Source organism: Pocillopora damicornis, chromosome 13, assembly GCF_964200805.1.
Source record: "Pocillopora damicornis chromosome 13, jaPocDami1.2, whole genome shotgun sequence".
Classification (NCBI taxonomy): Eukaryota; Metazoa; Cnidaria; class Anthozoa; order Scleractinia; family Pocilloporidae; genus Pocillopora; species Pocillopora damicornis.
Window position 1 is genome coordinate 19,782,290 of NC_142682.1, and position 21,660 is coordinate 19,803,949.

Consider the following 21,660-nt stretch of genomic DNA (forward strand, 5'->3'; position numbering starts at 1 on the left):
ACAAACTGATGTTACTCTGAAGAATTTGGTATTAGATCAACTAATAATCTCTTAATTGATATTTTTCTCTATTCTCATCCCTTGTCTACCTGATATAGTATTTGTATTGCAAGGATAAATTGTCGCAGTCAATCACTGGAGTCAAAGGGGTTGAAAAGGACCATTTATGTGGACAAAACACCTCCATCATTTCTTGTAGGATTTAATGATTACCTTCAAACACTAAGACATGACCGTTCCTGCACTTAAACTAACTTAGATACTTTTGTACACTTCTCAATGTTATTTACAGTCTTTTCTACTAAAACATTGTGTCAAGCACAGTAACTGAGCACTATGTTTCTTAGCCAGTTGAATTAAAACCTTGAGTCTGAGGGCTTGATTGCACTTTTCTTCATTTTTCAAAACTAACCAATGGAAAAAAAAAATTAAATTAATCCATCTTACTATTAATTGTCTACATCATAAATTTCAGCTATTGCTAAGATATTACAATGAAATATTGAGCTGTAATTCCTTTTCAGTTAATAATTCATCTGTAATAGTAAGTTGAAAATTGCAATCCAGCCCCTCTCGAAGTTTAAATTTCTAAAGTTTAAAGTATTAAAGTTTACATTCCTAAACTCTCAAGTTTAAATACAATGACCTTGGGACACATTCTACTAATTAAAGCTCTCTCAATCGTTGTTCCTGTTCTCTTAATAGTATAATAAATACAGATATTTACTCACAAATTGAAGATCTTTGGAAAGAGATTGGAATTTGTGAATAAGCCCACACAGAGGGCAAATCATTTGTGTATAAAATAGGGGAACTTTCTAAAAGACCATACCAACCAACATAGTAACTCACTTCTGTGTGCAAGATTACACAGCTCTCGCAATTTCACATTAATTACAACATTTGTGTGCCCTCTCCACCAAATCCTCTTTACTAAATATTAAAACTAACTCTAAAGGTGTTTTTTTCTTTTTTCAAAATAAAATTTCATATAATTATTTGTCACTGCCACCTCTTGACAGAGTACAATAACTGTGTTAAAACACCATAACAGATGATAAACAAAGTCTTTAATTCACAAACTCTAACTTGATTTGAAATTCTTGATTTCTCCAGACCATTTGGAACAGTCACAGATCACAACTACTCCATAGATCCCTGAGATTTCCTAAGTCTTTTTCACTTCACTTGCTGTAATATTCAATTAAATTACTAATAGACAGTCTAATATTTCAAATTTCTTGAGTATCATGAATGAGCTGGGAAAGCACTTGATGTACGGACTAAATTGATTAACTTCTTCACGGCAACCATCCACTGGTTTACCTGAAAAAAAGACAGGGAATTAGTTAAAATCAAATTGTTAATTCTGTACAGGCTACTAGTCTACAATGTCACACACTAAAAAGTAATTGCCTTGGCCCTAATAAAATTGATGTTTTCCTTTGCATTTAAAAACAACTTTATGTGAAGGAAAATATCTTCCAGCAACAATTAAGTTTAAGATTTTAACCTAATTACTGAACCCTTACAACAGCAGCTCTTGGCTTAGTGTGGCAGAAGAGCTTACCTCACTAACAAAATCCACCATTAGTGAAATATGAATCTGATGTGCTTCCTCAACATTTCCACCATCTAGAGCTAATGAAAGACCATGAACACAGTTACATTAAAAAAAAGATTTACTAAGTCACTGAAGAATTTCACAGAACTACAATCCTGGCCAAATGTTTTTGGGATACCTTTGAAAATACACAAAAAAAGTCTGTAGTTGGAACTTCTTGTGTAAAGAAGATGGGATGTTATTTTTGCTTACTTTTGCAAATTAAAGTGTCTAGCAACTTTTTCTCATGATTAGAGTTCAATTTGTTACAATCCAAATGACATTTTGAGATAGAGAGGCATATTTACAGACAAGTAGTTGTAATGGCACTCCGAATTGCACCAGCCGACATCTAAGTTAATATCATATTCAAGATATTCATGCAGTATAAAATATTACTTTGTCTTTGCTGAATACTAGTAGTAAAACCTTCTTGCCAAACATACCAGTCAAGAATATCAACTTGTCTTACACAATTTTGTAAAACTAACTTTCAAATCCCCTTTAGTTAATAACAGAAAACTAGGAGCTTGAAGAGATATCTATTTTTCATTACCTTGTGCAAGCTTTATCATTCTGCTCTTGACACCTTGACTAAGTTTCCCATTTGTCCAATTCTGACTCATCACTTGAAGTCTTCTTGCAATATCATCAGCAACTCTTTTCTGTGATAGAAAGAGAATGTTTTGTTGACTAATGCATGTACAAATGACTTCCCAAGCTGATGCAGTGACTGAAATAAGTCATGTGAGATATTTTACTATTTCAGCTGCAACAAAGTTCTTGTGAAGTGACATAATTGAAGTCACAGTCAGAGTGATGAGATGAGATGATTAAAGGAGAGTGATCCTTGCCTTTGCACAGCACTGTGGATAACAAGACTGAGAAGGGATATCACAGGCCATGATGTGCTGAACAAATTACACTAGAACACTAACCTCTAGGTTGTCTTGAAGCTTGTTAATAACATCCTGTAAGGCATCCATTGTGATCTTGAGCCCTTCTTGGTTATCCACTGCATTAGAGACAGCTCCATTTTTCTCCTCACCAGAGGGAGAGGTACTGCGAGGAGTATTCCCTGCACTTAATGAAGCTGAAGATGAGATTTGATTCCCTGGGAGTGGTGGTGGAGTCATACTGTGTCCCATGTGAGGATGCTTAGCTATTCCATTCCCCTGTGGGAGCATTGTTGGTGGAACAGGGCTCTGCCTGTGTACTGCATACAAGGGAGGTGTTGTGTGACCAACTGGAGGTTGGCTTGGTAATGTTGGTGGGATGGATGGCTGGGTTATAAGTGGGTTATCTTGATAACTTGGCATGGCAGAAGCTTTTGTTACAGGAGGAGTTATTGGATGGAATATCTGTGGGGAGCTGTGGTGATCATCAAAATGATCACTGATTTCTGCCGTTGAGCGGATACTGTGTAGAGGTGCAGTTCTTATTGGTTCAAAACTATGATCTTTGAGAGCAAATAATGGTTGTCCAAGATTCCCTGAGAGATTCTCTGTTGATTTAGCATGTGCATATGTCCCTGGAGGGTTGATACTTTGCGTTGAGTTAACAGATACATCAGTTGAATTTGCTGTTCCTGCATCAGTGAAAGATGGTGTGGATACACTCCTTGTAAACATGGTTGGTATCGAGGGAGCCATGAGATTAGTATTTACAAGAGGTGAAGTTGTTGTCACTGGTGCTGGAGTGAAAAGTGGCTGGGTGATGCCATTAAGATTATGGCTAACAAGAGGAGGAGTTGTTGTCACTGGTGGTGTGAAAAGAGGCTGGGCAATGCCATCCAGGTTATTACTTCCAAGAGGTGCATTTGTTGTCACTGGAGGTTGTGTATAAAGTGGCTGGGCGACGCCATTGAGTTTAAGAGCACCAACACCTGTGAAAATGGTGAATCATGTTTGAGAAAAACAATAATTACATGTAAGTTAAGACTGCTTGAAGTTTTATTCTGCATTTTCCAATTAAGTACAGCTGTGAGAGAATTGAAGATCAAGTTGAAGGAGACATGTTTTTTTATTATTCCAAAATTAAAAATGATAATAATTCAGACAGATGTACCTAGAAAAAGGAAATTAATAAGTACTTTCAAATGCTGTGATTGGTTTAGCATGATTATAAATAGTGTATATTTCGTTTCTTTATAGTCTGTTTAAGTTATCACTGTCACCATTCTAAAACTCAGACACTTTCTGGGTTTTGAAATTCCATAACTATTGATGTTTGTGGTACTTATTAATACGAATGCTGAAATCCCGAAGGCTTTTATTTTTGCCCGCGGCAAATTTCCTGATCTGATCTTCCACGATCACTGATAATCGATTTATACCTAATAAATAACGATAAAAAAAGAGGAAGATTCCTTGTGTTTCCATCGCAGAAGTTATATAGTATTTATTATTACTGAACCAAAATTTTACGACTCAAATGTATTACAGACATGTAACATCACGGCAGGGTGCAAAGTTTATAAATAATTTTCAGAGTTTTTGTCATCATGACATCGCTGAATTGTGCAATCCTTAATATTAGACAATCTCAACAAGATTTCAACTCGGAAACACTGGAAAATCTCGACGTACCGTTTGTAATTTCTTCGTTGTTAACAACGGCTGGTTGTAAACTTGGCGACGGTGTTTGTATTCCATGTAAAGCTTGCTGATGTGATACTCTCTTCCTTAGATCTAACTTCGGTCTGTTGCCCGTCGAGTTATTAGAGAACGCAAAAGTTGGAGGGTCATTCCAACCTCGAGCAGAATCGCCATTATAAGCTATGATACCACCAGAGGCTAAATTGGAACAGAAAACCATGTTTGTCATACTATGTACGAGAAAGTTGTGGTTTAAACGAAGGCCAGGATTAACTTCTAATGTTATGACGTTATGAATATTCAGATCAGGGTATAAATATTTTCGAGGTTGCCCTAGAGTTTTCCATGGGTGCTCCTGTGGGAGTACGCTAGTGACTAATGAGAATTTTTCCGGGAATAAGAGACTCTTTTCCCCATTTGTTACCTTAAAATGAAGGAGTTTACGTGACTAAAATTGGAATGAACAGCCGTTCAATAAAGAGTAGACATCGAATCTGATTGTGCGCGTTGTAGTTCTATTGAACTAAAGTCATACCAGAAAAACCATGTGAATCAAATGAATCTAGAAACTAGCCTAGTCTTTCACTTCATTTTACACGTAAGTAACTAAATAGGTAAAGTATCTCTACATGATCGAACGATTCGACAATAAGCAAGATAGATCTAGAGGGAATCAAAAATCTTCTGACGGAAAGCGCCATATTGAGTGCATTTGAAGTCACTTGTACGAAAACTTGGATCAAACTCGGAAATTTTACGTCTCTAAACGATTATTTTCGACTATCGTATTTTATGATAAACTATCAGTATCATAAAAACACTTTTTTGGGTCTTAGAAGATATAAAGCTTACCTCTGGAGCTCGGATCGCCCGGCATTTTGAGAGAAACGAACAACTTCTGTAATCGATTGTAAACTCGTGACGTGTCCCTACCTATGACGTCAGAAGACCGGAAGTTTAAAAACCGGAAACAAAAATGCGTTACGAGGAACACACGCATTAAAATCTTTCTTTGAACCGGGAAGTAAGTCAGTTACTTCACTATCGGTCACTCAGAAGACACTTACAGTAATTTTTCTTGTTAAGGAAGTCGTAACTTTGTGAAAAATATTCTTTCTCTTGACACAGACCGAGAATAAAGCTTCTCCGAACCCTCCCGATTATATACGAAGATTTTCGTATCCGAATGGTGGATTCACGACTCACCAAATCGAGTCAGCCGCATAAATATGGTAGAAACAAATGAACCTGCCGGTGGCGTTTTCCCTTCAAAATATTTATCAGCTGGTTTAATATCCACTTCCAGAAAATGGCAATATCATGGCTTGTCAAAGTTTTATTGGTGTCGTTGACGACGAAAGGATATTTTCCGAAGGGTCGCGGTCAATTCAACTCTGGTAAGCCGCTGATCTGTTTCTTACACAGCCGACTTTTTTGGCGTGGAAAATGTCTGCTCGGATCAAAATTCTTAGTAATTGTCAAATGTACATTTCGCATCAAATTCAAACAGAGCTCTTTTATTAACCAGTGTAAAGAGCTAATTCCTTTCATAAATGAAGCAGTTATTTGTGTTTGCCGGCGCCTTATATATATTTTGCTGCATTTATGAACGCAACCTCATCTTCGAGTGCTAGAAATGCATCCTACAAACTCTTCCACCGATGATGGCTTATTTTTATTTTCAGATATAACATTTTAGAGAAAATTGCACGAATTTAGGGATAATTTTTTAGTTAAACCTATGTTTACCTATATGTGCGAGTGGGGTGTGAGTTGGAGAATTTTAATTGGACAGTTACACATACTAACTAATTTGGCTACAAAACTAAGCTTCTTTCGTGGGAGCTTTAAGTTAAATGCATCAGAAATCCAATTTGTAGCAGAGCATGAAAAAGAGACATTAACTGCCTAAAACCACGAATCCTTTTTACGGTGAAATATTTCGATTGTTTCCAAGGTCAACAGAACACGAATTTGCACGAAATGCTTACAAATAGTGACAAAAGGAACAATTGGGAAGGATGACAACCTTTGTTGCTCTTCAGCGCAACTTTAGTTCAATTCGTATCCTAATTATATTTCCAAACAAACTTGGTGAATTTCCACGGTATATATGGCATTTAAGAATGAATAACAGGGCATCAGTAACATTGGCAACCACAGAATTATGTATTTCAAACACGGTTTGTTTTGTTTGTGAGCTTGGTTTTTTCTGATGTTGTTAAATAATTAAAGATGATATATCCAGAGAGAGTTCTAGAATGGACTCCAATGTATATTACATAAACACTGCACTTTTCAGAAGACGCTAGCAGGTTGATTTCACCTAAAGTCATTCATTTTTTTTTTCCTGCTTGAACTCATTTCCTTGTTTATGCAGAATATTTAAAACTTTCAATGAAATTTATGCAGCATGCTCAATTATTATTCATAACTTTCATGGAATACTTCTAAAAGTCATTAGGTGACAAGTATAACTTTTGTGTTAATCTGGAGCTAAAACATGTGAAACAAGCTGTATCTCTCTGGCTAAATCTGCAAGAATAATAAATTCTTCCTCTAAATTCATTAGTATTCTGAATAAACATGGAAAGAATTTGATGCAACATTTAGACTAGATTTCTCCTAGGCAGGACATAATAAAGCTAAACTAGCAAACAAAGATGTACACAGCTTCTTTGCCAATGTCGAAAATATAGGTTGATGCATTGTTGTTTTATCTCTGTAGAGGACTTCTTTAGTTTAGAGGATAAAAAGCACCGACTAAATATAATTCATATTATAGAACACTGAGCCTGCAAAGATGTTTATGACTCAATAGTAAAGCTTAACATTATTTTCATTGGTGATAAATTTTACTTCTGGGAACTTTTAATATCTAGCTTATCATTAAAATTTTATATGTACCCATGGCAACATCAGTATTCTCACTGGGTATTCATGCTTTTATTGCTTTTTTTAGAAAAATAATACCAGATGGTTCAAAGTACAAAATTAAAGGAAATACATCCTATTTTTTATGAAAGAAACAAATGAAGCATACTCATGAAAACCAGAACATGATACATTGGAATGTTTGCTTTAATTAGCTAAGTAGAGTGTTTAGGGTGTTTTATTCAAACTTGTCAAAAGTCAATGTGTGCCTTTTAAATGTTAGGCTTGAATTGATTGTCATTTCAGCTCTCCAGTTATGCACTTTGTATTTATTGAACCATAGCATGCAATGCTTTGATCAAGTTCCTGTGCAATACTAAAACCAAACTCTTTCACATGCAAAAAGTCTTAGTGCAAGTGCGAGCTTATAAGTTGGATAGTTGTTGTACTTGTGATTATACACAGATATAATTACATGCCCAACATGTTTCTATTGCTTTGTAATGCATGCAGCCATTTTTTTAAAAGTTTTTACAAGACAAAGTTATCAGTTACTGATAACTTTGTCTTGTAAAAACTTTCAATTAATAAGAGTTAACCATCACCATACATTCATTAGCTTAAGACAAAAACTTAGGTACAGCTTCCATTAGGTAAGGATTCCATCTCCCAAGATTGTGTTTATTATAATTATAAACACAATTTTGAAGATGGAATCCTGAGTGAACATTTTGACTGGGCATGACAGACATTTCCTTTATTATCTCTTCCATTCCCTTGGAGACCAATATATTATTGATGACTTCAATTAAGATGGTAAATTTTAAGTGTGATGATTTAGGTGAAATATGATGTTATTCAGTGAATGACACAAGCTACACAGGTGAATGACAGGCTGTGCCTCAATTCTCAATAAGAATTGAGAGATATTAAGGGGCTCCTTCTTGGTGTAGAGGCACGCAGGACATGTCACAATAGAACACCTTCTAAGAACCCTATTGTTTTCATTGTTCTACTTGTTCTTGTGTCTTTTTTTCTCTATTATTTTACATCAACTGAGTGTTCTACACTAAGAGTTATGTTGAATTTTAATGTCCTATCTATACTATGTTTAGAACATCTGACGGAAAATGAAAAGTTGAATCGTGAAGCAATTACGAAAATACATGTCCACCTAGATGATGACAGGAATGGGAAAGTTGACTTGAGTGAATCAAATGAGGTGAGTGTTTTGATTTACCACCAAAAAAGGTCAAATCTTTCAGTTTTTCTGTCCCCTTACTCTCAGACTTAATCCCAAGATCATGAGCTTCCAGTGACTATTTGTAGCTCAGGAGGGTAAATTGCATTAATTTTACAGCACTGTTTCTAAAGAAGCAACATTATTGCTTGTGCCATGAAAAATTTAGGGAGAGAATTCTATTCTGTAGTCATAGAATTCTGTGAAATAGCTTTTAAGAATTCTTCTGTCTCCTACTAGTGACAACCACCTATTTATCTTAGGTAGTCCCCACCCCTTCCCCCAAACATTCATCAAATTTTCTTAAATGTTTTGTGCTACTCATTAATACTCCCAGGTGCAAAAAGACAATGTGAGAGGGAAGTGTCTTCCCCAAGAACCAAAAAACCATTGAGTACCTAGCCATTATTTAAACCCTGTCCTTTTGATCTGGAGTCCATGATATTGAACAACTGTAGAGTAGGGCTCTGTCTCCCACCCACATGAAGCTTGGGTCAAGTACTTAACTTTTTTCCTCTGAACCTCTTTGTGTGTGAGTACAATATTGGTGTGAGGCAGCTACCTTTCTGTGCTGTTTACTGTTTCTTATTCTTTCATGTGATCTTCACTAATGATGCACTTATCTTGCATTTCTTAAATTGAATTTTTTAGTTTATGCGTGATGAACTTCAAGTGACTGATGAAGAACGGCACTCCCACTTCCATGGAAATGATGATCTCATCTCTGTGGATGAACTCTGGCAGAGTTGGGCGCAAAGCGCAGGTCAGAATCCTTGGACTGACAACTTATTGAAAGTCTCAGTTTTTTTACCCTTTAACTCCTGGAATTGACTAACATGAAACTTCTCCTTATAATATCCTTACATTATCCAGCAAACAGCTAATGAGAATATTCAAACTTATCAGGTAGAAGTTGTTGTCTTGATCTAACACCAAGTTCTTGTAACTAATTTACCAGGATGTGTGTAGCAGCTGGTGGGGAGAGTTACCAATCAGATCTTGGGAGTTAAAGGGTTAAACAGTAAAAGATTTGATCCTATTAGTAACAAGTGACAGTGACTATTTTCTAATCTGATCATGAGGTTGAGGGTAGTGCTGAAAAAATGGATGGCATTAACGTGAGCATAAGTTGTTGTCAGAATCATGAGTCTGATGATAATATCCACATAGATTCTTGATTGTCACAAAAAAGCAGTCCTTCCTCAAACAAGTGAGGCTCTGTAATGTTACCAACTCATTGATTTCTGCAACATTATTAAGTGACATTAATGTGTTCATGTTCATTATCCCCTTCATCATTAAAATAATGTTAGCTTATAGTCAATGTTGGGCTTTGTAGTTCACAACTGGACTAACGAAGAAGTCATTGAATGGCTCAAAAACTCTGTCCATCTTCCACAATATGCTGATGTCTTTGTGACTGCAGCTATCAATGGATCAGATGTACCACGGTAAGCAGACTACCTCTACATTAAAACCTTTTTATCCCTGGAAGAAAATTAGTCTTGCCCCTTATACAGCACATTGCACTGGTGTATTTCCCTTGCCTCAACATTAAGTGTACAGCATGGAAATTTCAAAACATTGAAAAATGTAAAGAAAAACATGGAACATAGTGTATTTATTATTCCTAGAGTTAGACAATCAAATAAGTTTGAAAAAATTACCTTTCATCAAGCTGCCTCTCTAGAGCCTCTCAGTCTTAACATTTTTTTCCATAGCTTTTGGAATTAAAAAAATTGCTTCACTCCAAAGTCTCATGATTAATTGTTTCTAGTTTGGCATTTGTAATGAATTTAATGTAGTTGTTGATTTTTCAATACATTGAGTTGATGTATTGTTACTTACCTTTCTCCCGCATCCGTCAATGTACACCTCACAGCTACATGACTTTTATGTAATTGAGCAAAGATTGCATATGGATGTCTACATCTGATGCCAATTAAATATGAATGTTGTTTGAATTTGTATTTGGGCAGCTGCCTAATGTAACAAAATGTGACAAATTGTTGCTACAGAGGAACAAAATTTTAAAAATTCCTAGTTAGTACATTCTGATAAATGGGTAATTCAATATTTCTTTTAGACTTCATCTTCTTACTCTGTTAGGGAAGCTATCTAATAGGAGCTAGATTCCTTCTTAGTATATATTGGACAGGTTTGCCCTAGTTGTCTTAATTGTACTTGAAGAATCCTTAATCAGTTATCAAGGAGATGAGATATTACCATCTTTACTAACGCTGCAAACTCTTTCCTTGTTTGTGTGAGTCTTCTAGCTTGCTCAAGCATTTCGGTTATTTTAAAACTAAAACAAAAGATTGTCTTTAAGTTATTGTAGAAGGTGTGACACTATAATAGAGAGTACATTTGAGGGATTGGGAGAAAAAGTGATTTTTTTATTGGACTTTGTATTTTGATGAGAATTTTTCTCTGAGACAAAGTGATCATGATTTGCAACAAAAAGTACTAAATTGAAATACGTTTTATGAATTAAATGGTAATATAACAAGGAGTTAAAATTACGAAATTTGCTTAGATTATAAAGAGGAAGTTTTCAACCCTCTCACTTATTTTTGTACAAAAATGCAATGTTGAAAAAAAGTTGATGATTTAAAGATTAGTTTGTCATCTGTGAGTAGCAATACCAAGAGAAATTGTTCAAAGGTTTTTTTCTTACAGCTTTCTTAATTTAGTGGCTTCATCGGATAAATTTTAAACTGGCGTGTGCACTTCTGTTGGAATGTGCACAATGTTTATCTAAAAATGGAGTTGGCTGAGTATTACTGGTAGGAATGTGTTAAAAGATTGCAAGACTAATGTTGAAAACAGCTGGCAACAGGTGGTTTAATGAATCTTTGGCAATTAGTAATTCTCAATACTGTAACTGCTTTAATTTGGAATCCTTAAACTAAAATCCTCAATTTTGCAAACCTCTAACTTCTTTTCACTGTTAATCGCTTGAGTTTCCTTAAGCACATTATAAAATGAATTATCACATTTTTCTTTCCAGAGAATGCTCCCTTGACTAAGCTTTTGTGATAAGTAATTCTTTTCACTACACATTGATATGCATTTATTGCATGATAAAGGTACACAAGGTGTAGCTATGTTCCATATTTGGGGTAAGTTTGGCTTGGGTTTTATTATAAATTACCTGAGCTATCTCACATGCATTTGTGATGTGCAGGCTGGCTACAGAGGAGAATGGTCTGCTCCAGAACGAACTGGGAATAAAAGATCCAAAACATCGCAAGAAAATTGGCTTACGAGCTATGGATATTGTTCTTTTTGGACCTCCACTTGGTAAGATTGCTTAAATATGACCTGAAAGTGAAAATAAACTCTCTGTTCTATGCAATGTGCTATCTAAGAATCTACTGAGTTATGGTAAGTTTATTATGTTCAAGCCTTTTGGATTGACAAAATTTTCTCACTGTTAACAGATGTATATCCTTGAAAAAATTATTCTTATTTTAGTAGAAGCCTTCAAAGGCGGTGTAAGGGTGGGGCTTTGTTAAACTTTTCCTAGGAAAGGGTTGTATCCAAAATTGGCCTTCATTTCTTTTATAGATAAAATGATCTAATTCAACCTTAGGTTGTGAAATTTCCAGTTTTTTGTCAGTTTGGGGATGTTGAAGATTTGGATTACTGTTCATTTTTGTTGTGGAATTGAGTCAATATTAAAGTCTTACTGTATTATCAATCTTTGAAATCTTAGTGGTGGTTCTTTCAAATTACTGCAGTCATGATCTGCAATTAATTTTAAAAGATATGATCACAAAGAAAGTCATTCAAAACAGATAACATAAAGATCCTGTTTTAGTAGATTTGGTAACCTCTGTCTGACCCACTCCAAAATAAAGTTACAACCTAACACCTATTTTGAAATCAATATAATGTCTTGGTAATAAATTATTTTAATAGCTAACATAAATGTTTGAAATGTTTCAGTCTTAGGACATAACCTACTGAAGGATGTTGTTGTAGCATTCTCTGTGCTGGTTGCAACTTTTGGTTGCTGGATAGCCATTTTACAGAAACGCAAAGCAAAAGAACAAATGGAACGTATGATCAAAGACATGAAGATACTCCAGCAAGCTGAGGATGGTCTCCAGGAATTACAAACTAGGTAATTTGGCAATCTGTAATTCAGTTCTCATCCATGTAGACACACTCATATGTCTGTTTTACCCCTCACAACCTAACATAAGTATTCATCTTCTCCTTACTGTTCTCCCCATATTTCCTATGGTGCTGACAGGGAGAATTTGTTGAACAATCAAGAGCAGCTTTAGTTGGTGATGATTTCCTCCTTTGTTGAGATCTTAATGTGTGATTCAGGGATGTTGTATGTTGTGTAGGGAGAAATTAGTGAGGTGTAGTCATTCTTAGGGGTGAAAAGGTTGAATAAGCAATGTGTTTAATAGGCAGCATGCATTGTTTGACATATTAAGAAGGTCTAGATGTTGATATGTTAATAATTCTGTTGCTTTTGTATCCAATCACGTTGTTTTTTTTTTTTTATTTCATAGATTGGCCAAAGCAGAGGAAGATCATCATTTAGCTATTACAGAGAAACTTGATTTAGAGGCAAGGCTAAATGAAGAGCTGGAAATGTCAAAGGTGTGTATTAAACTAATGTTTCATTGTACATAGAGGGTTTTCATTTGAAAATGTTACAGTACCATTAGTGGCAGGGGAATGGTGTTAAGTAACTGTGGTTTTTATTGCACAGAATGAAGCTCAACTTATGGCTGAAACTCGTACAGGGACAGAGGAACAAATGCAGAAACTGAAGCTTGCAGAAGAAGAGCTGGTGCAGGTAAAAATGTTCTGATCAGAATTGAAAGAGGCCTTAGAGGCCTTCAAAAGTAGTAGACTGGTAAAATAACAAGTAACTTTAAAATGTTAGAACAACTTGGTAGAGGATCAGTATTGGTGTTACTAGTTTTTTTTGCTCTGCTATCCAATTCTTATTTTCAGTAATTTTTTTTTTATTTGTTAGGCCATATAGAATGGGGAGTGGAATCATTTGTTGAGATAATTTATGAATATGGGATTTATTGAAGTGGGTAACTATACAACAATTCAAAGGAGAAGTAAATTACTGGTAGTCAAAGTTCACACTAATAAAAAAATAAAATCTTCTACAAATTTCCATCCTAATTGCATTTTTGATGAGTTGTTAAATTCATGCATCTCTTTTTTTTCAATTATCTGAATTAAGGTTCGCCGTGCTTTGAGGAAAGCTGAGAAAGAACTGGAGTATCAGTCATGGAAGGCACCAGCTGTTCTGAAACAATGGCTACAGATGACTTTTGACAAGGAAACTAAACACTTCCAGCAGAAAAGAACTGTTGCTCTTAAACAAATGAAGGAAGCAAAAGAGGCGGTAAGATTTGAACTCTTGAATGAGTTACTATGGAGGTCTGTGAAAGGGGAATTGTGCTCAGATTTATTACACTCACAGAATAGCCAATTATTAATTTTTTTTCAAAAAATTCTGACTTTCAGTAAAGTTGGTATTTTTAATTAGATGTGATAACTTTGGTTCTGCTCCTTAAGAGCATCTGGGTTTTGGATTGTTGTCAAATCAATGACATCATCATGAATAAAGTGCGAAAACCACAAACATTATTTTATTGAGTTAAGTGTCTTTGTTTTGTTCAACCTAGTGTGAGAGAATAAAGAAGAAACGTAGTAGCTTGATGGGATCCCTGCGTCTAGCCCATGACCTAACCATTGATGAAGTTGATCAAAAGATTCTTGGTGCTAGGTTAGTTTTGTTTTTCATAATTGTGTGAAGAATATGTAATTTTCAGTTTCAGAAATGATATGCACATGCACTCAAAACATTTTGTCACTCCAAGGGAAGGGAGAGATTGCAAAATTCAAATTTATGATTTAAGGGTAAGTTTGAGGCAAAGCTGAAATGTCATGAAGGGTGGTGGATCAAAGTGGAATGGATGCTTCCACCTACACAATGGGTACAGTTTTTCTTACCTAATTGCAAATTGAATTTAACTGTTCAAAGTACTACTAACAAATTTTACAGTCCAACTTGAGAGGATCATTTCTTTGCTAGATACTTACTACTGTTTGTGATGTCCAAGACTTTTTCAATTTTTTTATGCCTGGCATAATTATCATTTGGAATATTTATTTCCTCACTCATTTGATTAATTTATCAATTTGATATGTATTTACTAATATTTAATCAGTATGATTTATTTATTTATATATTAGATCAGCACTTGCAGAAGTTACAAATGAGCTTGAGGAGAGGCAGCACAGATGGTCACAAATAGAATCACTGTGTGGATTTCAGATCATGTCACAGACATCCTTTGGTATAGGGAAAGGAAGTGGCAGTCAAACCAACTCAGGTTCAGCCATAGCAGAAGCTCTTGTTAATGTGGCCAATGTGGCAGGGGTCAGCTCTGGTAGAAAGATCTCCTCTAGTGCTAGTCCTTGGAAAGCACCGTCTGTTCCTGAGACAGGAGTTAGCAAAGAAGATCTCCCACCAACATACTCTGCTGTGACAGCTAATGTTGGCATGCATGATGTGCAGAAAGAATCCTCTTATGATAAAGCCAACTTGACTGGCCAAGAAAGTGATTCTGGAGGTAATAGAAAAGATGTAACAAGGCATGCTGAAAAGGATGTTGTGCAAATGAGAGAAAAGGCAACTTTTGATACAAGTAAAAGCCATCCAAGTCTTCATCTTGGAGCACAAGCCTTGATAAATGGTGTAACAGAATCAGAAGTTTCAGCCAAGTCTTTGGAACAGTTGTCAGCATCTTGTGAGAAATTAGAGCAAGATGAACCAGTTTTGAATGGCTTGCCCGACTCACCAACCGGAAAATCCAAAAAGAGACTGAGCTGGTTTGGAAAGAGGCAAGACTCCACTACTGAAAGTGAATCATCAGTAGCTGAAAATGATGACGAAACAAAGAGAAAAGTAAGGTGGCTGTGGAGATCAGCAGTTCGGAAGTCCAAGTCACAGAGAAACCCAACAAGCAAATCAGATGATAGTGCAACTATGGCTACGTCAGTGGAAAAGTTAAAATCAGGGTGAAACATGACAGGTCTCCGTCATCTGGTCAGGTACCTGGTATGTTCTGGCAAGCTATCTAGTTTGGCACTGATCAGTTCCAAACACAGTTTAGTTTATTTGAAACAACTGTGTTTTGTCTGTCATCCATGACAGAACAGGAGTGTTACAGCTGCTCCTTTCCAGCTTTGTATGAGCTATTAGCTTTGGCATTGTGGTTGTGGTAATATGAGATAGAAGTGATGTAGCATTCAAGAAAAAAAAATGCAGAGGAAAGAAACTGGTTTCTTGAGTTCAGTGGCATTATTTTTTTTCCCTTTTCAGAGAAGAGGCTTATTATACCTAGCATGTGTAAAGGTTAAAAAATCAAATTTTTAGATCGGTGTGGTGTCTATAATAACATTTGTATAATAATGTTTGGAGAATAAGACATCAAATTTATTAGAAAGGATAATAGCTGCAAATTACAGGCAGTCAATTTGATTTTTGTGTTGTACAAATTTGTACATGAACCAAAAGGCATTTTAGTTGAAAGAAAAGGAGATTTATTGCATAGTTTTGGTCCATATATTTCCTTTGGTCAAATAACTTTTACTCTGGCTAACTGGGGACAAGGTTTAAATATTTTGCTGGTTCACAATCTTGAACATGTTACAACATGTTGGATATGGTTTTTTTCATTGGATAAAATTTTCAACAAAATGATTTATGATGTTTGGTATCTCATGTTCAGAATCAAACCACAAACAAATCAAATTTTTTAACCATAGTAGATAATTAAAAGATAGAGTCTATGAATGAAAATTTGCTCTAGAGGAAATTGCTTTTCACTTAAGTTAGTTGCTAAATGATTCTCATCAAAAACTTTTTCCTTTGTTCCATTGTAAGACTGACTGACAGAAAACTTGGCAGATTGATAGACAGGTAATTTAGTGTTAACAACTGGGTTGAAAACGTAATTATGTTTTCAACCCAGTTGTTAACACTAAATTACCTGCTATACTCTCCCACCGACGCAGCACCACAGTTTCTTTAGAAACTTACCCCTTCATTCAGATTGATAGACAGACAATCACACTGATGACTGACTGACTGATCAACCAATAGGCAGATAAACTGGCTGACTCACACACTGATTGTGTGACTCACAAATGTATGAACTGAATGGTCAACTGACTGACTGGTTGGCTTTTAGGGGACTGACTGAAAGACCATCATTTTCATTTCCTTCAGATGTTGCTCTACTTATTACATTGGAGAAATTGAAGATCATAGTTTTTAATTCATTTCTGAAATCCATAAACAATGAGTGCAGTTGATTTTTAAATTGTTGATCACATCTTAAAAGAAGCAAACTATTGTTTGGTTTTCTGAACATAATTTCATTTCAAAGTCGTGTTTTTTTAGGTTTTTCTTTTTACCTTACTTAACAGAAATTCCCCTTGACATCGAGGCAGTGAAAGGAATATCTGCAATGAGTAAATAAACTGAAATAGTATTAGCAGGTAGAAATTACAACCACTGAATCAGCAAATGTGCTGTTTCTTCTTATCTCTGAACCAGAATTAGGAAATCTCTATATCGCGGAGTATCAACATAGGCCCCTTTGGCTGAAAACTTCTTTTTTTTTTTTAATCCAAAAAAATTACTTTGTAGTTGTTATGCAAAGACATAACCTGCCCCCCTCATTGTGCTGAGTCAGTGTTTGTTGAATATAATTAATACGTCATAATGGTGCTTTTAGTCATTTCATAGTTTATGGTGAAGTGATGCATGTAGTGTATTTTTTCATGGAAGGGGTTAGTCTTTGTTAGATCTTTTGGTAGTCAAATCTACCACTGACTATGTGCTGGCTCTCTACTTCTGACCGAGTAGCCTGAAAAGTTCGCATTGTGAATAGTTCTCAAAAAGATCTTGCATTATAAGATGTTGTGACATTTAGGTTATTCAAATGAAAATGATGCATCGGTGGAAGAGTATTAAAAGGCAAGTTAGTATTATTGACTGAGTTGATAATTGGTAAATTAGAGTTTCAAAGCTGACATTTCAAGCAAAAACCCTTCATCAGAGCGAATTTTCTTTGACAAAGGGCTAATGCTTGAAACAATAGCTTTGAAACCCTTTAGCGTGGCCAATTAACATTATCAACCCAGTTGTTAATACCAAATTACAGAGTAGAATTGGCCTTGACAAATTAAGGAAAACATGCTGTTTAGGATACTCTGTTTATTTATAGACCATATTTCATTATAATGAACATATAACTTTATTAGTTTGCATATTTTTTAAATTTGTCAGCAGTTAGTTCTACCCCATTCGGCTCCTTTACCACATTTAATTCTTGGATAGCTTTCAGTTGATATCTAATTACTAGTGAGGTTTAACATAAGTTTTGTGAATTATTGTACACTAGTTGTGGCATCACAGCAAGTGACAATCTTAAATATGGAAGTGAGTAGCACTTTGATTGGTATCTCTCCAGTTTATTCTTTCTCTCAACCCTTTAACTCCCAAGATCTCATTAGTAATTCTCCTCACTGTTTGCCATATAGTTCTTGTGATGTTAGTTTGGAGAATTTGGTATTGGATCAACTATTAACCCCCTAGTTAAGATTTTTCTTTATTCTCATCACTTGTCTGCCCAATATTATATTGATATTGTAAGGAGAAATTCTGACTTGGTCACTCATGGGAATTTAAGGGTTAATTTTGGGCATGCTTGTACAAGTATTTTTACTCATAACACAGGGAAATCAGAGTTGTAAGTACTTTTTTCATTTCCCTTTAATACCATCAGCACATTCTAGATTAAATTGTTAAAAAAGAGGATTATTTTGAAGTGAGATGAATTTTGATAATGACCTTCAATTAATTTATTAGCAAAATCTATTTTATCAATAAGAAATAAGATCAAGTAATGAATTGAGGGGGGTAGGGTGGAAGGGGTTTGGTCTTGGGTGAACAGAAGGCATAACTTGTCATGTTGCTTTTTCTGTTATTCAGTTGCTTGAGGTGTATGTTTTTGGCCTTATTTTAAATGAGAACATTACACAATCGTCTGTACTCTAAGGTGTGTTGGTTTCAATAAAGCTGTGGACATTTTGGAATGGCTCTTTATTATCAATAGCAATGTGAAAGGGAACTCGAGATGAGGATTTTCATTATCTTTTGTTATCATTGTTGTCAAATGTTTTAAAAAAAATTGGTGATGCATATCACTTCTCCTATTTTCTTATGCATTTGAAAATAATGACATGAGCCATTAACATGTGTATTGTTTGATCCTTACATTTTTCTTTTGAAATGTTCAATATTTTTTTGTTGTAAAAGGAGAAAAACCACATCTTTAAAGTGTAGTTCTTTAGGTGTAAAACTTTCTCTCCCACCCTAAGGGATTCACCAGTAATATATTTCTCAAGGACAAACAGTAATTTGTCACCCTAGTTCTTCAAATTGGAACTTGGAAGTTGGACTTTGAAATTTTTGATCATTGAAATGTCAGAACATTTCTCTGATTTCATCATTTTGAACTACTAGAGTGATTGGTTCATTCTACACTGAAAGTGTTCACCCAGCCTTGATAAAAAGCACAAAAGTACAAAAGTTATTTTTTCATTTTGCAAAGATATCTTTTAATTAACTTCACAGTTTTCAATAATCTGCTATATAGGCCCTACAGTAATGGCCTTAACATAATGTTCTACAAATTTTATTGGGAACTCCACAATCTCTCATTCATTCATTCATTTAGCACAGTGAACTATTTTGGAACAAAGAAACCAGTAGACTTCTTTTTAACTTATGTATTAGTTATTGCCAGACCAGCCATCCTCCTATGCACTAGCTACACCAATGTAAGAGCAGGGTTTTCCAGCCTTCTTGATTGTCTCCAACAACTCATCAGAGGACAAAGTAGATTTCACATAGACACGCTGCTTGTCCATGTCAATTTCAATATCCTTTTCTCCTAGTGGAATGCAATTTGTACAACATGAGAGGGCATAAAGAGGAACATGCAAAGTACCAGCCTGATATAAATAAAGTGGAAATACTATGGCAAAGAAGTAACTGTTAAAACTCATTAAGTGAAGCATTTTAACTCTACCATGAAAATTCAAGATGGCTGACCTATTTATAGGGGGAAAGAGGAAAAAATTGCACTGCTTGATGAGATCAAATGGTGGCTGCTAAGGAAACCAACCACTATAAGAACAACTCTGGCATGAAATAAATATCCTTCAGTTCAATGATATTAAAATACACAAAATGACAAACCCTAAAAAAATTTAGCCTTCTTACCTAAATCCTTTGGCTGCAAGGTAAACCAAAGCTAACTGGCCAGTGTAAGGAGACTTGTAAAGGTAACAGCTAAAGAAAAGTTGTTCTACTATAGACAATCTTAGTTATCTACTCCTGGTAGAGGAAATTACATCCTACTTGTAGAGATTTATGAGAACTGGGAAAATTTCACTAAGGTCCATACCTTTCTTGTTCAGAACACGAGTGACAGCCCCTGAACAACCCTCACAAGTCATTTCTACTTGAAATTCATGACGCTAAAGCAGGGGTAGAAGGAAATTAAGTTTACTCCTTTGATATGCCAATGTGCACTCAGTGGTTGCCAGGCAACCAGATTTTCCGAAGAGGCAAAAATTATCTCATTCTCTCTTACAAATAGACCTCTAGCTTTTCATGTGTTTTTTACCTTTTACCCATTTCAGGTCACATGATAATAGTCTAGAGAACTTTCAAATCCCCTCTTGTTCAGGTGCATATGCATGCATAATTTACAAAAGATAAAGCTAGGAATTCCCTTGAAACCTGAAATAGGTAAACAAAACATACAAGCTAAAGAGATCTATAGGGAAAAGCTTGGAGAAATAAAGAGTAAATTCAAATTATCTTGAAGGGCAAGTTAGATTCAGGACTATCTCTACATCTAGGCAAGGAGGTACCCTTTAGTACTTCCTTAGGGCACCCTATCTGAATTGAGCTATAAATTATGTTTACCTTACAGGGGCAAGTCTCTGGGAAAGATGTAGATTTTGAACAACCGCTTGTTGATTTCATAGCGGTCCATCATATGATTCTATCTTATTAGGCCTTTTTGTGTGTAGTATCGCTGAGTAATTTTATGAGTTGTACAGAATTTTGACGAACCCGCATGGCAAGTATGAATACAAAAAAAAAACTACCCTTTCTCTCAATCAGCTTGAATTAAAGTTTTCTGGAATTTAATTAGTTCGGACTAATTTTTAAGAATGTCGAGGTTAATATTAAGGCAAGTCTAGACAAATTTATTGATATCTTGATCAAAATGATCTGTCCAAACTGATTCTCTCTTATTTTGTCTGAAATTGAACCTGATAAGTATTTCTACTACACGGCTCTTTTTTGTGGGAGAACTATTGATTCTTTACGGTAACTTTAGGTCGCCGTAGATTTCCATGATCGAACTTAAATCACACTAACTCTAACAAAGAAATAATTTAGAAAATATTGAGATCAGGAGCAATCATGATTAACAACCTTCTTCCGCTCCTTGATGAGAAAGTTCACGTTGCGAATGTCGTCTAGGTTGAAGTAAATGTGTCGTTTCGATTCAAGTTGAAGGTGATAATTCTCTTTCTATCATTAACTAAATTCGCGCAGTTATACTTACAACGTTAGCCATTTTCGCGTCAGGAAAGAACACGTCCAACTTGCACAGAAAAGAATCAGAGTTTTGTGTGCCTTTGTACTATCGATTGCTCTGAGCGTTGCTGTAATGGGGAGAGGGGTGAGATCGACTTTGTCGTATGACTTTCGATCTTTTTTTCAATAGTTTGGAATGGAGGCAAAATCTGCATTTAAACGAGAACTGTGAAAATATGTACATTCCATGTGGGCTTGTGTTTGTTTTCAAATATCCATGATTTATTTGAAGTACATGATGATATCAATTGGGTTAGTAATATCAAAAGTCCCTCCCCTACCGAGATAAATGATTGTTTGTCGACATTATTACTCTACCACACCCTCACATCACGTTCGTCCCCCGCCGGGGTCCAGTGAAAAGAGACTCGCGCGCATCCGACCTAGTGCAGCACATGTGTCCAAACGTCGGCTTTGGAAATTTTTCTTAAATACCTTCCCACTTCAAAGAAGTGTTCTTCGCTCAAAATTGGCCTCTTTCTTTTATCATTTCTGATCTTTTATCAAGTAAGTTGTCATTTCGCTGCCGTTGAAACAGATGCGAAGAATGTTACAGGAAGAATTGTGGCATGGAATAATCGAACTAGTTCTGCGTACA

At 35.4% G+C, this 21,660-nt stretch overlaps 3 protein-coding genes across 4 annotated transcripts; 1 reads left to right on the plus strand and 2 right to left on the minus strand.

The window, feature by feature from the left end:
- Positions 1-186: 186 nt before the first annotated feature.
- On the minus strand, positions 187-5,210 carry LOC113687000 (uncharacterized). The gene is made up of 6 exons (XM_027204698.2): positions 5,053-5,210; positions 4,192-4,398; positions 2,542-3,488; positions 2,160-2,268; positions 1,571-1,641; positions 187-1,326 (listed from the first exon to the last, which is right to left on the minus strand). Exons 1-6 carry the CDS (start codon positions 5,198-5,200, stop codon positions 1,249-1,251), a joined length of 1,560 nt encoding a protein of 519 aa, XP_027060499.2. The 5' UTR covers positions 5,201-5,210; the 3' UTR covers positions 187-1,248.
- A 21-nt stretch (positions 5,211-5,231) lies between these two features.
- On the plus strand, positions 5,232-18,470 carry LOC113686973 (stromal interaction molecule 1). The gene is made up of 12 exons (XM_089191536.1): positions 5,232-5,597; positions 8,190-8,296; positions 8,966-9,077; positions 9,654-9,765; positions 11,502-11,617; positions 12,266-12,443; positions 12,847-12,937; positions 13,050-13,136; positions 13,542-13,706; positions 13,990-14,090; positions 14,561-16,292; positions 16,437-18,470. Exons 1-11 carry the CDS (start codon positions 5,510-5,512, stop codon positions 15,390-15,392), a joined length of 1,989 nt encoding a protein of 662 aa, XP_089047662.1. The 5' UTR covers positions 5,232-5,509; the 3' UTR covers positions 15,393-16,292; positions 16,437-18,470.
- A 505-nt stretch (positions 18,471-18,975) lies between these two features.
- On the minus strand, positions 18,976-21,302 carry LOC113687009 (copper transport protein ATOX1). Of its 2 annotated transcripts, none has more exons than XM_027204710.2 (3): positions 21,031-21,302; positions 19,852-19,924; positions 18,976-19,335 (listed from the first exon to the last, which is right to left on the minus strand). In XM_027204710.2, exons 1-3 carry the CDS (start codon positions 21,040-21,042, stop codon positions 19,202-19,204), a joined length of 219 nt encoding a protein of 72 aa, XP_027060511.2. In that variant the 5' UTR covers positions 21,043-21,302; the 3' UTR covers positions 18,976-19,201. The 2 variants fall into 2 exon arrangements, with proteins under 2 accessions (XP_027060511.2, XP_089047664.1); XM_089191538.1 differs by having other exon boundaries at positions 20,898-21,122.
- Positions 21,303-21,660: the final 358 nt, after the last annotated feature.

Bases quoted from the DNA above. Each gene is read 5' to 3' on its own strand.
- LOC113687009 (XM_027204710.2), bottom strand. The intron at 19,336-19,851 runs GTATGGACCTTA...GCATTCCACTAG, and splicing joins TCGTGTTCTGAACAAGAAAG to GAGAAAAGGATATTGAAATT.
- LOC113686973 (XM_089191536.1), top strand. From the start codon at position 5,510: ATGGCAATATCATGGCTTGTCAAAGTTTTATTGGTGTCGTTGACGACG. The intron at 5,598-8,189 runs GTAAGCCGCTGA...TACTATGTTTAG, and splicing joins TCGCGGTCAATTCAACTCTG to AACATCTGACGGAAAATGAA. The intron at 12,444-12,846 runs GTAATTTGGCAA...TTTATTTCATAG, and splicing joins CTCCAGGAATTACAAACTAG to ATTGGCCAAAGCAGAGGAAG.
- LOC113687000 (XM_027204698.2), bottom strand. From the start codon at position 5,200: ATGCGTGTGTTCCTCGTAACGCATTTTTGTTTCCGGTTTTTAAACTTC. The intron at 3,489-4,191 runs GTACGTCGAGAT...CCATTTTCACAG, and splicing joins CAACGAAGAAATTACAAACG to GTGTTGGTGCTCTTAAACTC. The intron at 2,269-2,541 runs GTTAGTGTTCTA...TTTCTATCACAG, and splicing joins AGCTTCAAGACAACCTAGAG to AAAAGAGTTGCTGATGATAT.